At 48.6% G+C, this 20,182-nt stretch overlaps 2 protein-coding genes across 5 annotated transcripts in view; both read left to right on the top strand.

Moving 5' to 3' along the window:
* Nucleotides 1–20,182, top strand: part of NTNG1 (netrin G1) — a 195,301-nt gene that overhangs the window by 87,784 nt on the left and 87,335 nt on the right. For all 4 annotated transcript variants that reach the window (XM_084866076.1, XM_084866075.1, XM_084866077.1 and 1 more), the window contains exon 3: nucleotides 13,901–14,541. In XM_084866076.1, coding sequence (XP_084722202.1) covers nucleotides 13,901–14,541 — 641 coding nt within the window. The remainder of the gene's footprint in view (nucleotides 1–13,900; nucleotides 14,542–20,182) is intronic.
* PRMT6 (protein arginine methyltransferase 6) overlaps nucleotides 1–20,182 on the top strand; it is a 237,382-nt gene that overhangs the window by 134,217 nt on the left and 82,983 nt on the right. The gene's annotated exons all lie outside the window — the stretch shown is intronic.

Raw genomic sequence — 20,182 nt, 5'->3', positions numbered from 1 at the left:
AGGTGGCAGGATCACAGTCATCTCTTCCCCAAAACAGTGGCTGCTGCTGAAGACACCCCAGCAAACCCTTACCTTCAAGGTTGAAAACATCCAACGTTGGTCTCAAAGACCATCCAGTCAGCCCCATGGCCAGAGTCAAGTCCTCAGGGTTCAAGGAGTAAATCGGATCTATTCCATGAAATAGAGGTTATGGTTTGGAAAATTACCTACTTTTTATTCCTAATGAAATAAAAGAGGACATTGTCTCTATTGAGCCAAAGCAGGCCCGGGTAGGAAGAGCACGCTACATAATGAAAATGACAATAACTGAAATAAAAATCTTATTTGAAAGTAGTAAAAAGCAGACCTGACATTGCGGGTAATCGAATCAGCCAAACCCAGAATACTTCGAAAATGAAATCACGGGTTTAAAAAATGAGCCCAGAATATAATGGGCAGGGAGGTCAGTGATGGAGATAAAAACCTATAGACTCCAGCAATGGATCAGAATGCATCATGGAAGATAGAATAAGCCGTATTTTAGAATTCTGGGGAGAGAAAGGACCCCAAAATAGCAGTTCAAGGAGTTTATCATGGCCCAGGTAACTGAATAATCAGGGGAATGACACAAACTCTTTTTTTTGTTAAAATTTTTAACTAGAAGATGGGGATGATGAATTTCCTAAGTTGGAGAGTAGAAACATTAGGTTTATTCAGCAGGAGTTAACGTTACCGTTCATCCTAGTCTTCAAGTGTCTTTTCACAGACCTGAAGCCCACGGAGCGATTCTAGGATTTCTGGAAGGAAATTGTGACATTCATATGAGGAGACATACTCAGATGTGCAAAAATAGTGGTGAATATGTCACCATTGGGCCCAAGTTATTCACAAATAAAATCATTGACAAGAAATGAACAAAAGGGTCTTCTAGCCCCTGGCATGTGTGTTGCGATCATTTTTCAATCGATCCTAGCTGCACTTTGTCCCTGGCATTGCAGCGTCGCTGAAGTCAGGATGCGTATTCCAGTCAGTGGTGTCTGACAGTTGCTGACGTGGGTGGCAGCTGTGATGGGGTGGTTGCCTGCACCGGCCTGGCTGGGGTTCCCGTGGACCTGACTGAAGAATGTTTCTGAACAAGCCCTAACGGACCAATGTATTTGCTTTGACTCCCTGATTAAGCATATTCTCTGTGCAGGGCAAATTTAAAATATTTTTCTTAGAATTGCCAAGTGCCAGGAAGGTTGATCGTCACTTGCTTATCCCCAATGGAGTACCAGTTGGCATAGGAGGTTATCACATCAGGTGGTCTTGCCTGCAGGTGTGGATCCGTTGGTTGAGCCATTGACCCATGAACCAAGAGGTCACTAGTTTGAGTTCCAGTCAAGGCATATGTCCAGGTTGTGGGCTTGATCCCCAGTAGGGGGCATGCAGGAGGCAGCTGGTCTACAATGATTCTCTCTCATCATTGATGTTTCTATCCTTCTCTCCCTCTCCCTTTCTCTTTAAAATCAAACTAACTCTCTCTCTCCCCTCCTCCCCCTCCCCCCCCCCCGTGTGTGTGTGTGTGTGTGTGTGTGTGTGTGTGTGTGTATCAGGTTTCCTGGGGGGGGTTTGTTTTGAATAGAGTACTCATAACAGTCCTAGCATATAGTAGGTCCACAATAAATATGCACTTTTATTATTAACTAACTCTCTCTCTCTCCCCTCTTCCCCTCCCGCCCCCGTGTGTGTGTGTGTGTGTGTGTGTGTGTGTGTGTGTGTGTGTGTCAGGTTTGCTGGGGTTTTTTTGTTTTGAATAGAGTACTCATAACAGTCCTAGCATATAGTAGGTCCACAATAAATATGCACTTTTATTATTGTTGTTGTTCTAAACAAATTTGCTAGTGATTATTCTGAAGAACTTGGGCCTTTCCAACATTCAATAAAAATCAAATACTTGTTTCCTGTGAGGGTTCGAAATGGCACGTTTTGTTTCTGGTCTTAATATTGTTTTAAAGCATTACTCAATACCGATTATTCTTAGCATATGTCAAAGCAGTGCTGCTGGAAAGCAGTGTCGACCCTGCTTTGGTCTTGTACGTTTAGATCCTCAGACTCATGGTCTCCATTTGTGTTTCCTTACTGCCTCTTCTATGGTGTCGACATACCAGGCTGTGCCTTGGCCACCAGGATGTCCCTCTGAAGGGCAACAGCACAAATGACTCAAACAGGTTCATCACTTTTTTAAAATATATATTTTATTGATTTTTTTACAGAGAGGAAGGGAGAGGAATAGAGAGAAACATCGATGAGAGAGAAACATCCATCAGCTGCCTCCTGCACACTGCCTACTGGGGATGTGCCTGCAACCAAGGTACATGCCCTTGACTAGAATCGAACCTGGGACCTTTCAGTCTGAAGGCAGATGCTCTATCCACTGAGCCAAACTGGTTAGGACTCATCACTTCTTTAGGTTAGCTTGGTATTTGCTCCCTTGTGCCTGGCATTTCTTTTGTTGCAACAGCCAAATACGATCTGGCCATCCTGTGTCAATAAAGGACCGCACGTAACGTCGGCGACACTCACCTGAGAGCCAGGGCTGCCCAGCCTTCCGTGAGGTGAGCTCTGCCCACACCTTCCCGCACCCGGAGGCTCCTGAACCCTCCCACGCCACCCTGTACAACAATCCTGATCCTCCAGCAGGGGAGAGAAGAAGCCTCGCAATAAGGACAATGTGATTTTACACTTTAATATCTAATATTAGATCCCGAGTCCAATATAAAATAATCTAATATTTAAAATCCAATCTCTTCTGACTTCCCCATTCTGAAATCACTTGAGTAGACCAGCGCAATCCATTCAGGACAAATAGATTTTCCGCGGATGCGGGCCTGAACTCATATCGAGGGAGATCTGAAATTGCCTCGAATCAATCCTCATATCGGTTGCTGCTAGTGAGCGTTAACCACCGCAGATTAATGCAATTAGAAGGTGAGGGATGGGAGGCGACAGTTCTCCAATAATTTTAGTCTTCCAGCATCCTGGCGACTAACTAGGAAGGCTTAGCCAACAGGAAGGAGAGCTTTCTGCACTGGGAATCCATGTTTTGTCTCCAGAATTGTGAAGTGGATGCTAGCAGCTCATTCCCACACATCACCCTGCTTCCATGAGTAGGTGTCATTTTTCTTTTCCCACTACGTTGTTTGGCATTCTGTCATCAAAGATGGATCCGTTTTAAGAGTTCACTACTTGCCCTGACTGGTTTGGCTCAGTGGATAGAGCATCGGCCTGTGGACTGAAGGGTCCCAGGTTCGATTCCGGTCAGGGGCATGTGTCTTGGTTGCGGGCACGTGTCTAGTGGGGAGTGTGCGGGAGGCAGATAGATGTTTCTCTCGCATCAGTGTTTCTAGCTCTCTATCCTTCTCCCTTTCTTTCTGTAAAAAAAAAAAAATCAATAAAATATATTTTAAATAAAGTTCACTACTTGATCCTCTTCCCCATAAAACTATTATCCCATTTCCCCTTTTATTTTCTGACTTATCCAATGTGTGTTTTGAATCCCTGCTTGATATTTGTTTCATTTTGTTTGATATTTCTTTTGTTAGAATACTCAAAAGAAATTCCACCCACCCGGCCACCCCTTTTTAATCACTCCACCATTCTCTAGTACAATGGCTTCTGCCTCAACACTATTATACGGAGTATTTCCAAGGTCATTGACAACCACTTTCAAGACAGATCACACAGATTTTTCTTACTTCTTATCTTCTCTCAGGTATCTGGCATTATTGATCTTGTACTTTATCTTCTCCTTCTGGCATTTTTTTTTTTAAAATATGGGCTTTTTTTCATTCTTTAGGATATGAATTGCCTTTTCATTTTTTTTTTTTGGAGGTCAGATTAAATGTGTATTTCTCTTCACATTCAAATATATAGATTTCTCTATACCCTATGCATTAACTCAAATATGGATTGCAAGTCACCAGTATAACCAGCTCTAACTAAATGGTATTTTTCACTTTATGACCAGATCTGTGGACTCCTCCTTCTTCTAGGGGAGTTGACCCAATCGCTCTCTAAGGGTTGGCCCAGAAAGAGTCACTTTATCCTCTACCCTAAGTTCTGGAATAGCTCGAGAACAATGGGACTGAGGAACTTCTAATCACCTTTCTGGAGATATAATACATATATGCATCCTGTTGTAGCTGGGGTTTTGGCCATCCATTTCACATTCTTTCAAATCTAATTTTTAAAGAATTTTTAGTCCTGCTGGCTGATCTGCCTTTGGCTTTTTCAACCATGAAAAGACTAAGACTAAGACAATTCTTCCAAGACTCCGCTTCTCATCTTGGGCATTGTTTTCAACAGCTGACCAGGTTATGTTTACTATTGGTTTGGTACTCATACAACTTCTTCCTTCTCCTCCTCCTCCTCCTCCTCCACACAATACATATGTGTGTGTGTGTGTGTGTGTGTGTGTGTATGTATAAAATGTGTGTGTGTATGTATACACATATATGTATGACTAACTTATTAGGTCTGAACATGAGTTAGTAAAAAATAAAAAATAAAATACAGAGGCCCAATCTTGAAGGATCTTACAAGCTAGGCTAAGAAATTTGAATTGTCCTCCTGAAGGTAACGAGAAATCCCTTAAAGAGCTTTAAGAGGGGGCATAACACAGACAGATTTGGATTTCAGAAAGACCGCTGTAGCAGCTCTTAGGAAACAGGCTATAAGAGGACGATATATGGAGAGAGACCACGGAAGAGGCTATTACAGTAACGCTGGAGAAAGCATTCTTAAAATTGTAAATATTTTGAAAACTAAAGAAAGCGTCGGCGGTGTGAAGGAAGCTGTGGTGATGGGTTGATCTAGGGAACTTGGTTGGTGAACAGATTGAGGAGAAAGAAGGCATGCCCGATGCTGCCTGCTTGGAAAGTGGAAACATTCGCTGTCATTCTCCAAGTGAAGGAATGCAGGTGGCCCGTGTTTAATGCTAGCTACTAATTATTGAGCACTTACGGCATGCCTTGGAGATACTAAACACTTGTATTATGTAATTTTATCTCATGTTAACTTCATGCAGTACATTGAATTTGTACTAATGGTGGGGACTGGACTCACCAAGTATTTCTCAATATACCTTAAACTTTACACACTGCTGCAATACATATCCTGTATCAAACTGAGTGGCAGGAGGGTGGCCAATTCACTTTAAAAAAAAAATTATTGATTTCAGAGAGGAAGGGAGAGGGAGAGAGAGGAAAGTATCAATGGTGAGAGAGAATCATGGATCCACTGCCTCCTGCATGGCCCTACTGAGGATCGGGCATGCAACATGGGCATGTGCCCGGACCAGGACTCGAACTGTGACCTCCTGGTTCATAGGATGACGCTCAACCACTGAGCCAGAGCTGGCCAGGCCAAATTCACTTCTTTGAAAAGAAGGAGATGTGCATGGATGGAGAATGCCACCCACGTTGCCCCCACAGAGCGGTGAGGGCAGCAAACATGTTCCAGCTGAATTTGGTGCTGGGAGGGTGTGACTCAGGCTCCTTCGTGGTGAGGCCAGCGTTGCTCCACCAGCCCAGGGAGGTCTGGGGGAAGTCTGCTGAGCAGGAAGGCTGGGAAGGAAGGGGGATTATCACCCCCGGACTCTGCTTCTTCATTCTCTCCTTAGTGGCTTTTGACACGTGCCTCCAAGCCTGGCCCAGGCCTGAAACGCCCCTCTGTGATTTTTCCTAAAAAGGCTTGCACGTTTTTATTTTTATTTTGGCATTGCACTGCAGGCAGTGTGTCTGTTCTAACGTAAATATGTGGTCAATGATGTGCCGAGGGGTGGAAGGGCATGCCAGGCAGTTGCATGGTGTGGTTGGTGACTCTGTTTACTCCAGGGCGCGCTCCAGCAGCACAGGCAGCTAATTGGAGGAGTGTGAGGGTGCTGCTGTGTGGGTCTCCTCCCTACTCCTGACTTAGGGACATCTGGTTGGACTTCTTCTGAGTTCTTCACGATGACTTTTGAACGTGGTGGGTGCCTGAGAAACAGCTAGTGAGCTGGGAAGGGAGGAATCGGATGGGGGGGGGGGGGGGGAGTGTGGGGCGGGGCGTGGAAGGGGGGAAGCTGCAGAGTATGAGGGAGAAAGCATCGCTTTAGAAAAGGTCATATGCGCCAAAACCGGTTTGGCTCAGTGGATAGAGCGTCGGACTGCGGACTGAAAGGTCCCAGGTTCGATTCCGGTCAAGGGCATGTACCTTGGTTGCGGGCACATCCCCAGTAGGGGGCGTGCAAGAGGCAGCTGATCGATGTTTCTCTCTCATCGATGTTTCTAACTCTCTATCCCTCTCTCTTCCTATCTGTAAAAACTCAATAAAAAAAAATTAAATTAAAAAAAAAAGAAAAGGTCATATGCGGTCACCTTAGGTCCTCGAGCTTCTCCTGATGAAGTGGCCACTCCGCGCGGCCATGCTGCTGTTTCTCTCTCCTCTCCAGAGGCCGGTGGCTTTCAGGAAATGGACCTCAGGTGGGAGGGTCTCGTCCTCGCTTTCTCCCCGGAGAGAAGAAGGCAGCCGTTTCTGAGACTCGAGTGAGAACTTGCAGGATTCAGGATGCTCCCACTGGCCCACACCTCAGGGCGGTCCCAGGACCCCCACCCCCACCCTCCTGATAGTGCCGCTACCCTCGAGTTACTTTAACCCAGTGGTTGAAAAACTGTGGCTCTCGAGCCACATGCGGCTCTTTGGCCCCTGGAGTGTGGCTCTTCCACAAAATACCACGGCCTGGGCGAGTCTATTTTGAAGAAGTGGCGTTAGAAGAAGTTTAAGTTTAAAAAATTTGGCTCTCCAGAGAAATGTCAATCGTACTGTTAATATTTGGCTCTGTGGACAAATGAGTTTGCCCACCCTGGCTTTAACCTAAACGCAGTCAGCTCGCTTCAGCTGTGCCTTATTAACCCAAGGGCTTGTTTCCACATCTCTTGAGACTGAAGTCCAGATCTCCTACCAAAGATTTTTAAGCGCTATGTTTTTAAGACCATAGATTTTAAAAAGCAACTTCCCTACCGATTGTACATAATGTCACCTTTCTCCGGTGCTTTTCTGTGGACATTCATGTTCAAAACCCCTCGATTCCATTACTATTTCCTTTTTTCTCTCCTGTCTATGCAAAGTCATGGCTCAGGCTGTTCTGTGGGATCCATTTCTGTGGCTTGTGGCTTGAGAATGGATTTGGCTCCTTCTCAGAAGCCTGGCCTGTCTTGACCTCGGAAGCTGTCTGGGGTTTGGAGGTGCTAACCGAGGTCCCCCGGGGGGACCCACACAGGTGTCTGTCACGGCCATAATCTTCGACATGGCTCCCACGCTGACTGTCTTCGTTCCTGAGGACCGGGTCCGAGTGGGGTCAGTAGCGTCGGGCAGGAGACAGGACCAGCAGCGGCTGCCCTCAGGCCTGGAGCGTGGCTGCCCGGGCAGGCGTCTCATTAGAAGACGGAGAGGCCGGAGTTCGAACCCAGAGCTCTCCTCCGTGGCTCTCAGGGCGGCCACATTTCCCAAACGGAAATTTGGGATTTTCGCTCTGACATTTAAATACTTTTCTCATAGCAGGTTTAGAATATCTACAGCTGGGACATAATATGTAGGTTATGTTGTGTTTTGTGTGTGTGTGTTTTATGTTTATATTTATTTCAGAGAGGAAGGGAGAGGGAGAGATAGAAGCATCAAGGATGAGAGAGAATCATTGATCGGCTGCCTTCTGCATGCCCTGCACTGGGGATCAAGCCCACCACCCGGGCAGGTGCCCTGACCCGGGAATCGAACCATGACCTGGTTCCTAGGTTGATGCTTAACCACTGAGCCATGCTGGCTGGGCCCCACACCATTTCTAGGGCACCAAAGCATAGGCTCTGTCCGGGAGCTTTGTCTACCTGAAGTCCTTCCTTTGTGTCACTGTCCCCAGCTTTAATTTACGTGCTCTCCACATCACCCGGGCTCGTCCTGTGACATCTTTCCCACACGAAGTCAAGTACACTCCCTCTACAGGCCGGCCTGAGGCGGGACACTCCGGGCAGGGCCATGTCGGTGACACTGATACAGCCCTCGTGGGGTCTACCTCTAGGCCACACTGAGAGCCGTGAGTGTGCTATCCCAGCGTGCCTCTCACCAATCCAACAGGCAAGGACCTGCCAGACACACGTGGGCGTGAGCTGGCTCTGCCTCCCTGTACTTCACAACCCGTCTACGTGTGACCCCGGGCGCTGTGCACAGACACTTGTATGTATACGCGTGCCTGCTTGGCATGCGACTCACAGTGAGAATTCCCTACATCTCAGGCTGTTTTTCCCGATAGCTTGCCAGTGAGTGAAGAGAGGAAGGGCAAGTTCAAAATAGCAGGAACCACAGGCTTTGCCTGAATGCTGCTTCTCTAGGATGTTCTTCCTTTCTTTCTTCTTTAACTCTGAGGGTCTAGCAGAGGTTAGGTGAAAGGTGGTTGTTTTCAAAGGTGTTCCTTGTCAGAAGGAGGCACTCCCATCCGTAGGAACAATAATAAAAGCGGGTCTGGAATTGTCCTTATCCCTGGAAGTTCTGAAAGCACATTAGGGAAGAATAACAACACATTCCACTTCTCGGCAAAGTGCTAATTAAAAACGAACTTCAGTGCTCCCAGAGGTAAAATATTAGTGTTATTTTTAAAATGAAATTAAGCATCACAACCTCCTTCCTCTTTTCATTGTTATAAAAATATTTAGCAGGCGAGTCAGCTTAATGATGTAGGCCTCTCTTAAGGGTGTCGGTATTATCAGCACAGTCATAAAATATTTTCGTCCATAGACAGTTGAGGATCTGCTGCTTGTGGGACTTAAGATCTATTTTAGGATGCCTGCTGGCTACAAAATAATTATGGATACTCGCTAATGCCGGAATCTGTTGGATTTAGCAGCAAGAAGTTCTTTGTTTTCACAAGTAGGGGGGAAGTTATTTTTCTTACAGAAATTTCTTTGTTGGTAGTATTAGAGAGGATTAGGGTGGGGTTGAAGTACTTGAAAATGCAATTAACCTAATCCCTTTAACAGCAATTGTTTTCATATTGATAATTCTCGGTAACAACAGCACTTCAGATCACAACCTTGTGAAATATTGACACTACATATTTTAGGATAAAAAAGTCTCTCCCCCAGCTCTTTTCCTATAGAATGGTAACATTTTCGGTCCTTGGCCTTCTTCTTTTCTTTCTTTATCATTCTAAAATGTGAGCTTTCTTCTCAGTGAGCCAGAATAATATATATATTTTTAATCCTGCTAATTTTTTCACAATGTCATTGTCTCTCAGTCATTATGTTAATGGCCAGCAAATCATTAATCTCCTAAAAAGAGTAGGAAACAAGAACAGGTCTATTGGTTTCTTTTTATTTTTATTTTTTGTTTATTTATTTATTTATTTTTGGTATCTACAGTTATTTGGTTTAAGCTCTCATGTGAAATGATTTGTCTACCCATCAATTTCAATAAATTGCTGTTCTGTTAACATTACCACGAAGGAGAGAGAAGTAGATGAAGGACAAAACTGTCCTTCTGGTCAACCTCTGATCACCTCCAGTGTCAACTGGGGATTGCTCTGAATCTTCTCAAAGGTCACATGACCCAGGGGAGACTTTCCGGGACCTCCCAATGGAAAATCCCATCAGAATCCCTCCTCCACTGCCCTTCCTCCCTTCCATAGGCTGCCTCCTTCCCCAGAGCATGTAACGTGTTAAAACTTTATCTATTTGTTTCCTTGGTGCGTGTCCCCACCTCCCACAACAAAGAGGGACGCACTGCCAAAAGCAACGACTCAGATATGTTCACTGCTATGTCTCGGGAGCCAAGACAAGGGCCTTAACGATAGTGACATCACAGGCAATCACTGATTATCAAATACAGCAGGCATTTAGCGAATGCACGAAGCTCTTCTCACTTGCTTTTGGTGCCTAAAACAGCAGATGGGTGCAGAGCAGGGACCTGTTCTCCCTGCCCCGGCAGGCGTCTGGATGGCTGACAGCGGGATGGGGATGTGCGCGTTTATCCTGAGCCCACGTCCCGCCAAGCCCCAGCAGATGGCCCTGTGGTCAAAAGCAGAGGCTGGGTGCTTCACCAGGCGTGTCTTCAACAAAGGGCTCAGGCTTTGGGTTGTGCGGTGCTTGTGTGGCATTTTAAGAGCAGTATAGCCCGGCTGGTATGGCTCAGTGGTTGAGCGTGGACACGGTTCAATTCCCAGTCAGGGCACATGCCTGGGTTGTGGGCTCGATCCCCAGTGTGGGGTGTGCAGAAGGCAGCTGACAAATGATTCTCTCTCATCATTGATGTTTCTATCTCTCTCTTCCTCTCCCTTCCTCTCTGAAATCAATAAATATATGTATGTATGTAGGTATGTATGTATGTATAAGAAGAGTCATACAGAGCAGAGACTCTCCAAGGATGCTCTTCAGTGCACTAGCTATGGACTATAGAAGCAGGGGCTCCTAAAACAAACAGGGGGTCCATGGTCTGATGAGCTTCTGGAACTAGGTATCGCAAGAAGCTAAAGAAAGTTTAACTTTGCCAAAGCCAGTTTGGCTCAGTGGATAGAGCGTTGGCCTGTGGACTGAAAGGTCCCAGGTTCGATCCCGGTCAAGGGCATGTACCTTGGTTGCAGACACATCCCGTGGGGGAGGGTGCGGGGGGGGGAGGCAGCTGGTTGATGTTTCTCTCTCATTGATGTTTCTAACTTTCTATCCCTCTCCCTTTTTTTTCTATAAAAAAAAAATCAATAAAATATTTTTTAAAAATAAGTAAAAAGAAAGTTTAACTTCACATATGATCACGCTCATTAGAACTCTCGGACCCAAGACTATGTGAGGCTGTGTTCCCCACACTCCTTGGACCTCAGACCCTTCCTTGTACCGGCCGCCCTCTTCCAAGGCTTGGTTGCATCATGGGAAGTCCATTGGGAGTTAAACAGACCAGCAGGGCAGGGGCAGGAGAAGGGGGGCCGGCTCTGCCACCTCCCTGACCTCGCTGTGTGACCTTCGGCACCTTCCCCATCACCCCGTGTCTCAGTTTCCTGTTGTGAAAGGCGGGGCTGAAAAGGATGACCCAGGATAATGCAGGTGAAGCGTCTGGCCCTTACATGCTACATCATGTGTCAGTCTGCAACGCCTTTGAGTGACTATGGGAATGCATGCTATTTAGACAGACATCTTTGTGGGTGTTTCCTAAGCCCGGGGTGCTGGCATGGACCCGTTCCCAGAACCACTCTGTCCCACCTCCTCCTCTGTCCTGGCACCCACTGGCCCTCTGAGAAGCTCTGCGCATCTCTGCTGAAGTCAAGGGATTTCTGCGTGGGGCTCCCTCAGGGTGCCCTGCTGAGTTGCTATCCTATGTCCCATCCTCTAGACCAGTGGTCGGCAAACTCATTAGTCCACAGAGCCAAATAGCAACAGGACAACCATTGACATTTCTTTGGAGAGCCACATTTTTTAAACTTAAACTTCTTTTAACGCCACTTCTTCAACATAGACTCGCCCAGGCCATGGTATTTGGTGGAAGAGCCACAATCAAGGGGCCAAAGAGCCGCATGTGGCTCTCAAGCCACAGTTTGCCGACCACGGCCCATGACCTCCAGGGAGCCACCTGTGTCAGGAGGAGGGGGCGGCATCCAGGCTGATGATGGTGCAGATGGCTACGTGCTGCTGGGTTCGGAAGGGACTGTGTTTGTCTCAGCGCATCTCACAGGAAGGTGCGATCTGTGTAAATCTGACCCCTTCCAGTCCAACGTGCGTTTCCGTGCATTTAGGATTTATAAATCCCGACAGATTCCGCCGTATTTATAGCCCTCCGTAAAAAAGCCCGCGCCTGCTTCTCGGAGTTTTGCATTTGGCTCCCCGGGCTGCTGAAGAGAGTTTAAATAATAATAAATTTGGTGATTTATTCCACCTGGAACAGAAACGTATCCTCCCCTCCTGGCTCATTCTGAAGGGGACCCTATAAATAGCACCGCAGACACCGGGATCAGGAGGTGGGGGGGGTGGGGGGGGATTGAAACATGAGAGGGAGGTACAGCAACATCTCCATTATCTCGGGTGCCCAGCCTGTATCTCTGCAACAGCCCCGTCCCCCCATCACCGCCCCCTTCCCCCTGCCCTGGCTCGGGATGCGCAGGATCCAGCACCTGTGGCGGCGTTGGGATCGGGTTGCGTTAATGGGGAAAGCGAGGGGCAGGAGTCGCTGACGGGGTGGGAGAGGCGGCCTCTGGGGCCCCGGCGGGTCTCCGATGCCCCCCTCACATTTCACCGGCGTCAGCGGAAACCGAGCCTCCACGTCTGGAGTGGAAATTCACCATGTGAGACCGGGCTCCTGCAGCCCGCAGGTCTGATGGTGACAAGAGCTGAGCTCGGTACAAAGGGGCATAAAGAGAATCTAATTGCAATCCCCAGAGGAGGCCTGGGGCAGGGTCCCAGGGCGGTTCTCCCTCCCGCCCCTGCTTAGCATTCCCCGGTCAGGCTCAGGCGGAAACACCTGCAGGGCTGGATGCCAACGACACCCCTTGTTTGCTTGGACACAAGGCGAACAGCCATCAGGAAGCCTGTGGATTGTCTGAAAGGCTGCAGGGGAGGGCCGAGAGCAGCCATGGGGGCAGCAGAGAGGGTTTAGCACCTGTGGCCATGGAAGGGCCCTGCTCAGCCTCTGGTGTGATAGAGGGAAGGGGCCTTGGTGAGGCGGAGAGCCATGGGAGCGGTTCACGTCCATGGGCAGCTGACGGTGGCCGGCCCAGGGCGCATAGCAGTGGTCCTCTGGCTCTTTGCAACAGCCTCCCAGTTCAGTACTGGCATGTGCTGGTCTGATATGTCGGAGCACAGGCCCGCCCCGTGTTCCTGAGCGACCCCCCGGCTGCTGGCCAATGGGGCGGCAGATGTGTGGGCCAGGCCCCGGAGCCCAGAGCAGCCCGCGTTCTAATGATCTGTGGCTGCCCAATCAGGACGCAGGTGTCTGCGGTGCATTGCTCTTCCCAGAGCTCCGCCAGGAACCTGGCTGTTTGAGGCACGGGGCTCCCGGGGCAGGTGCTGGAGGCTCGGAGGGATTTCCCTGCTTTTCCAGAAGCTTCTGGGAGCGGCCGCGGCGGTTTGGGGCCGGCTGGCAGACAGCCGCTCAGTGTCTTGGGTGCTTCTGGGACGCTTACGTGATATGTAAACCATTTCCACTTCCTGGCGTCCCTGGAAAGAAGCCAGGCAAGAAAATTAGCATACTTTTTTTTTTCTTTTCAAGCAATCCAATAGGAGTCTCCAGTTAGGGCAAATAACAGTGATTACTGCCACCGACTGGCATGGCTCAGCGGCTGAGTGTCAACCTATGAACCAGGAGGTCACAGTTAGAGGACACAGTTCAGTTCCTGGTCAGGGCACATGCCCAGGTTACAGCTTGATTCCCAGGGTGGGGAGTGCAGGAGGCAGCCGATCAATGATTCTCTCTTATCATATGTGTTTCTATCTCTCTCCCCATCTCCCTTCCTCTCTCAAATTAAAAAGATACTAAAAAAAAAATAAAAATGACTGCAAACAGGTTATTTTCTTCCTTTCTTCTTTTTTTTCTCCTTTTCTTTCTTGCTTTTCTCCCTCCCTTCCTCCCTTCCTCCCTCCCTTTCTCCCTTCCTTCCTTCCTTCCTTCCTCCCTCCCTTCCTTCCTTCTTTCCTTCCTCCCTTCCTTTCTTCCTTCTTTCCTTCCTCCCTTCCTTCCTTCTTTCCTTCCTCCCTTCCTTCCTTCCATCCTCCCTCCCTCCCTCCTTTTCTCCCTTCCTTCCTTCCTTCCTTCCTTCCTTCCTTCCTTCCTTCCTTCCTTCCTTCCTTCCTTCCTCTCCCGGCCTCTTAGCAGCAGAAGGATGGCCTACCTTTGCCCAGCCCGTGTGTGACGCCCCCTCTGTGTTCTTCTTCCCCAGGGCAACCCCTACATGTGCAACAACGAGTGCGACGCGAGCACCCCGGAGCTGGCGCACCCCCCAGAGCTGATGTTCGACTTCGAGGGAAGGCACCCGTCCACCTTCTGGCAGTCGGCCACCTGGAAGGACTACCCCAAGCCCCTGCAGGTGAACATCACCCTGTCCTGGAGCAAGACCATCGAGCTCACGGACAACATCGTCATCACCTTCGAGTCGGGGCGCCCGGACCAGATGATCCTGGAGAAGTCCCTGGACTACGGGCGCACCTGGCAGCCCTACCAGTACTACGCCACGGACTGCCTGGACGCCTTCCACATGGACCCCAAGTCCGTGAAGGACCTGTCGCAGCACACGGTGCTGGAGATCATCTGCACCGAGGAGTACTCCACGGGCTACACGACCAACAGCAAGATCATCCACTTCGAGATCAAGGACCGGTTCGCCTTCTTCGCCGGGCCCTGGCTGCGCAACATGGCCTCCCTGTACGGCCAGCTGGACACCACCAAGAAGCTCCGGGACTTCTTCACAGTCACGGACCTGAGGCTCCGGCTGCTGCGGCCGGCCGTCGGGGAGATCTTCGTGGACGAGCTGCACCTGGCGCGCTACTTCTACGCCATCTCGGACATCAAGGTGCAGGGCAGGTGAGAGAGCATCCCTCCCGAGCGGGGCCGGGTGTGTACATAGGAAATTCGGGGTGCGGGGGCAGGGGAAGGGGTTGTTCTTGCACCTGGAGGATGTTTGTCAGTTTCTACTGCAGCCGATTCTCAGGGGCCCCAGCCTGGGGGTCGGTCCTGAGGCACCTGAGACCCTTCTCGCTCAGCAGTGACTCCTGCGCCCAGAATTGCTGACTGTACGCCAGAACCTGGCAGGATCGCGTAGAATTTTTTTTTAAATATATTTTATTGATTTTTTTACAGAGAGAAAGGGAGAGGGATAGAGAGTTAGAAACATCGATGAAAGAGAATCATCCATCAGCTGCCTCCTGCACACGCCCTACTGGGGATGTGCCCGCAACCAAGGTACATGCCCTTGACCAGAATCGAACCCAGGACCCTACAGTCCGCAGGCCGACGCTCTGTCCACTGAGCCAAACCAGTTTTGGCAGATTGCATAGAATTTAAGCAAAAGGGGGGAATGGCGTCTTAGAACGGGGACTGGAAAACCGGCCATACATCTTCCTGTTGTTCCTAACGCAAGAGAAGGCCTTCCCCAGGGCAGGCTTCTCTGTGGTTTTGTTCTCTGGCGCAAACATCTCTGAAACGGAAGCTGTGTTTCTTTAAATGAGTTCAATCAGAGCCAAACGCATTTTGGGAAAACAACACATTTGTTTAAAAAGGGCAAGCTGTGTTTTTTCTGGGTTTTTTTTTTTTTTTTTTTGCTATGGTCTTAAAAAGATATGCTGCCATGTGGCTCTGAGTCAGGCTCTCTTCTTGCTGTGGGGCAGGCACGGGTGGAAGAGTTTAAGCAGTATCCGACACGGTCACCTTAGGGCAGTGGTCTGCAAATTCATTAGTCAACAGAGCCAAATATCAACAGGACAACGATTGAAATTTCTTTTGAGGGCCAAATTTTATAAACTTGAACTTCTTTTAAAGCCACTTCTTCAAAATAGACTCGCCCAGGCCATGGTATTTTGTGGAAGAGCCACCCTCAAAGGGCCAAAGAGCCCCATGTGGCTTGAGAGCCGCAGTTTGCTGACCACGGCCTTAGTTTTTGATAATGTACCTGATACATAATTGAGCAATTGAGCAATTTACCAAAAACATTGAGGATGTTTACATGGGAAGCTTCCATCATTAGAACCAGGACCCCCATTGAGCCTGCAACCCAGGTATATGCCCTGACCAGGAATTGAACCTTGTTCTCAGGTGTGTCACAGGCCGGGCAAAATCCCACAAGATTTACTACTTTCCTTTTACCCCTCACCCTGGTGGTACCCTCCAACGCACTGCCATGGTCCCAAGGAGTTTGGAGGAACCCCCTCCCTCCCTTCACGGGACTCACCCACTTCCTTTTCCTGTTCACCAGTCACCTGTAAGCTGGTGAGGAAGCAGCTGGGCAGGAGACAAAGGTGTAATAGAGGTGAGCCCCTCCCATCGGGTCCCCTTCTGTCACCTCCAAACTCCTGTCCAAATTCCTCAGGGCAAAGCCAATGTTGGCGCGTGCTGTGCCAGGCGCCAGATGGCCAGGGTATTTTTAGTCTTGGGGGAGGGACTCCAGAAGTAAGGCCCGTGGTGCGGGCGTGTCTCCAGCTCCTAAGTTATATAAGGAACGTGGAGCCACGCGAGGGAACGGCAGCCCGGATGGCAGGTCTGTCAGCCTAGAAGCTGATAGACGTTTCACCCTTGAACGGTGCGGCCTCGTCTGTCTTTTCCTCAGCATGCCGTCTAACGGAGCCCTGAAGGGAGATTGACGATCTAGAAAAGAAAGTTCTGAAGGTTCCTTTTCAAGAATATCATCAACGGAAACGTCCCCAACGAGTTGTTTCCATCGCTCCTCCTTTCTCCGTTCATGGAATGATCGCGACATTGAATGTGCCTTTCCATGTCTGTTTATGACCATTCTAATGATATTTATTTTTGCCTGTCACTCCACAAATAATGTGGGAACCGGCGTGGGTTAGGGAAATGGCCACAGAATAGTGGGCAGAGAATACAAGATTTTTTTTTGACCTTGAAATGTTAAGTGAAGCAACAAGGGCAGGAGGGAGATCTTGAAGTTGGCTGACCATGAACTCCATGGTCTTTATTTCTTGTGCCCAAATGCACTTGGTGGTTATGTTTCATCCTGGCGGGTATCGTTTGGTGTAAAAAAAAAAAAAAATGATTTTTTTGATGGTCATAAGACGAAGGTCGCATTTAGGTTCTTTGCAGTGTGTGACTCACCTGAGACCTATTCTACTGGTGACAAATCCTAAGCTCCCATCGTGAGCATCACGGCCCTCTTTGGCTACACACTTCTTCCGCCGCCACTTCCTCCCTCTAGCTGTGCGCTGAGTCCCATCGCAGAGCCAGAAGCTGGCTGCTGGCGATCTCCAGGGACTAATTCTGACTTATGGATGTCCCCCTTCCGTAAATCAGGCTGCTTTTCCCTAATGAGTAATAGACGGGCGCGGTGTGCCAGCACCTTAATTAAAGAGTGCCTCTCTCCGTCCTGATCTCGTTTTAATTTACAGGGTAATACTACAATAATATCACTAATGGAAGGTACATTAAAGGACATCAAGTAGCATTAACTGTATTAAATTATGGTACTTGTGTTAATTAACTGCCGAAGCAAGATGGCTCTAATGGCCAAAAAAGGTCGTCTAATGCATAAATAAAATCCACCCAAATGAGAGGTGAGAGGAGGGATGGTGAGGAGATGTTTGTTCCGAACATCTCTTTATTCCGTGGAGCTAAGCCCACGGGCTGTGAAATCTAAGGTACAAGATGTTTTCTTAGCTACACACAGAAAGTTTTGATTTTGAAGTGTTTTGTTTCCTCCTCAGCATTTCCTAATCCAATTGAAAAGTTGGACATTATATTTGTCGGAGGCATTGATTTTTAGAGAACATACACTTAGCCTTATGTAGTGTTTGTTTGAGGTGAACAGTGTCAAGGAAGTCATGTGATTTATTGTAATCACTGTCAAACTGGAAAGACACCTGCACATCTGATAATACGCTCCTCTGTCTGTAATTAATGGCTCAAGGTACTGGGTTCAATCACAAGATAATAGAAATTTTTTTTTCAACCTCAAGATCTTTAGGATCGAATGGTAAGACCTCTCCTTAGTGGCCTAGAGAACTCTCACCAGCATCTCCATTACTTGTCTTGTTGGACAGTGTCCCTCAACATCATCACCAATCATTTTCCTCCATGGCGTTCACCCATGTCATACCCTTGGCAGTACCTACCCAAGTGCTTTGCAGGTGGCTGGCCATCAGCTACTCCTGGCACAATGGTTTTGCCTCCTGAGCCTCTGCTGTTCGTCTCTGAGAAAGGAGCCAGGCGCCGCTGGCATGGAAGTGCCACTTCTACCCCCGTTTGGTGCTGCCCCAGAGGGAACCCACTGTCCCTCCCCAATCCCATGACAGGGAAAGGCCCCTGGGCAGAGTCATTGGGTCTGGGTGTCAGGAGTGAGAACGGCCCTGCGCCATCACCCTCAGAAGGAAGCAGATATGATCATAGAGCCTGCCTGTGTGAATGTCACCACGTAGGTGTTCGCTACACTCAGGAAATTCACTTTCTTGACTCAAGACTTTCAAACGCTTCACGGGAAAGTGTATGATATCGAGTAAGCAAGAACACCGCAGGGAGTTGCAGAGTATAAAAGCAGTCAGGCACCCCCATACTTCCTCAGATAATTTAGGGAAAACCAGGTAGCACACAAGGGATCTGCGGAAGACAAAAGGCTTCTGGTCATCCTGCAAGTTCACGGAGTCTTTCAGCCGCAATGTGAATTCATTACCCAAATGTCTACTCTTCACCTGTCAGGTGAGAGGCGCCAGAGCACGGGGCCTGGCCTTTTTCCTTCTTCCCAGTGAGCCCTAATCATTGAAGTTGGGTTTTTACCACCACCCGACAGACTCTGCTTTTATAACACCCTCCTTCCGTCACCAGTAACTACTCATCCTCCGCCCCAGGCCAGACGCTGGGTTAGACGGTGGACATATGGAGAAGCACAAGGCGTAGTCAGTGCTCACAAGAAGCTGATGCCCACAGGGGCACAGACATGTAAACAGAGAAGGAGGGCCATGTGGGTTCGGTGCTTTTGCCACATGGGTGTGGGGAAAGTGCCCTGGCAGCAGAGAAGTGGCTCTTTGAATGCAGAAAGCCTCGCAAATGCTTGGATGAGGATGTGACATTTGCACGGGGTCTTGAAATGTGCGCTTTAGAATGTGGAGCAGCCAGGGCCTGAGGGATACTCTAGGTGACCCGTTGTGCTTCAGAACAGCACACCTGCTAAGGAACTCCATGTAGTTGGACAAATCATGGGAAATGGTCTAAAGCAGTGGTCGACAAACTTATTAGCCAAATGTCAACAGTACAACGATTAAAATTTCTTTTGAGAGCCAAATTTTTTAAACTTCAACTTCTTCTAACGCCACTTCTTCCAAATTAACTCGCCCAGGCCATAGTGTTTTGTGGAAGAGCCACACTCAAGGGGCCAAAGAGCCGCATGTGCCTCGCGAGCCGCAGTTTGCCAATCACGGGTCTAAAGGACCCTTACCTTGGACCTTGAGTTCCCCAGGCCATAGAAATGTAACGTTCCTGTGGGTTCCTATATGTCAGCTCTCCAAAGCCATGGAGTGAGAGGCTGTTCCCACATGGCTATGTTGGACAAGGAGATGCGGGGAGAGACCAGGAGGACTAGGCCATTGCTTAGTTGTGGAGCACCTGGAATCCCAAGTCCTGTTGCTAAATGGAGAGCCCAGAAAAGCTCCCCAATTCCTACAGAAGCCATCCTAACACTGGGGTTTGAGATTTGCTCACCCCGCCAATAGGACTTGGTGGACCAATCAGATTTGAAGGAGAGAAGGGCTGACTGAAAGCCGTTAGCAGGAATCCGAGTGGAGGGTCCATGTAAGGATTTGAAACCACTCCTCTGGTGTTTCAGAAAGAGCTCTGAGCTGGAAATGTACACATTTGGATAGTATCTCCTTGCATGTGATGGTGGAAGTTTAGAGAATGAATGACATCGGAATGAGAGGGTTCTTTCCCGGTGTAATTATGAATGACTGGTCATCTATGGAACACTTGCAGAACTCCGTGGAATACTGTCACTGAAGTGGTAATTTCTGAAGGAAATTGAAAATATCATCTGGGAAAGAGGGAGAAATCATAACAAGAGGAGGATGAGTTAAGGACATTCTACCAAATCTAGGTCAGTATTTACATAGAAATCCCTCACATCTTAATAGCACTCAGGTTACAAGGCTCTGGCCAGGTACCCTCTTCTCTTGAATCCTCACTAGAGACCCGGGAGGAAGGGGTTGCTTAGCCTCATTTTACAGGTGAGGAAACTGAGGACCCGAGATGTTCCATGACATTAAAAGCATCCCATAGGCCCGAAGAGGACAAAATCAGGCTGCTAGTTAGAAACCGTGTGCTTTGTCATTGCATGAGCCACCCCAGCCTGGTGTGCGCTCAGTAGACGCAAGAGACCCAGGAGATTCTCCAACGAGCCATCTTTCCATCGCATCCCTAGCCCCTAGGCCTTGGGGCTCTGTTCCCCTCAGAATGTCCTGGGAGTGTTTATCAGAACTCCTTCCCTCATTTTCATCTACTCTCTATGTAT

The sequence above is a fragment of the Pipistrellus hanaki genome (assembly GCF_964339955.1).
Source record: "Pipistrellus hanaki genome assembly, chromosome: 18".
Lineage (NCBI taxonomy): Eukaryota > Metazoa > Chordata > Mammalia > Chiroptera > Vespertilionidae > Pipistrellus > Pipistrellus hanaki.
The sequence above is the reverse complement of the archived record's forward strand: the minus strand, read 5'-3'. Positions and strand labels throughout refer to the sequence as shown.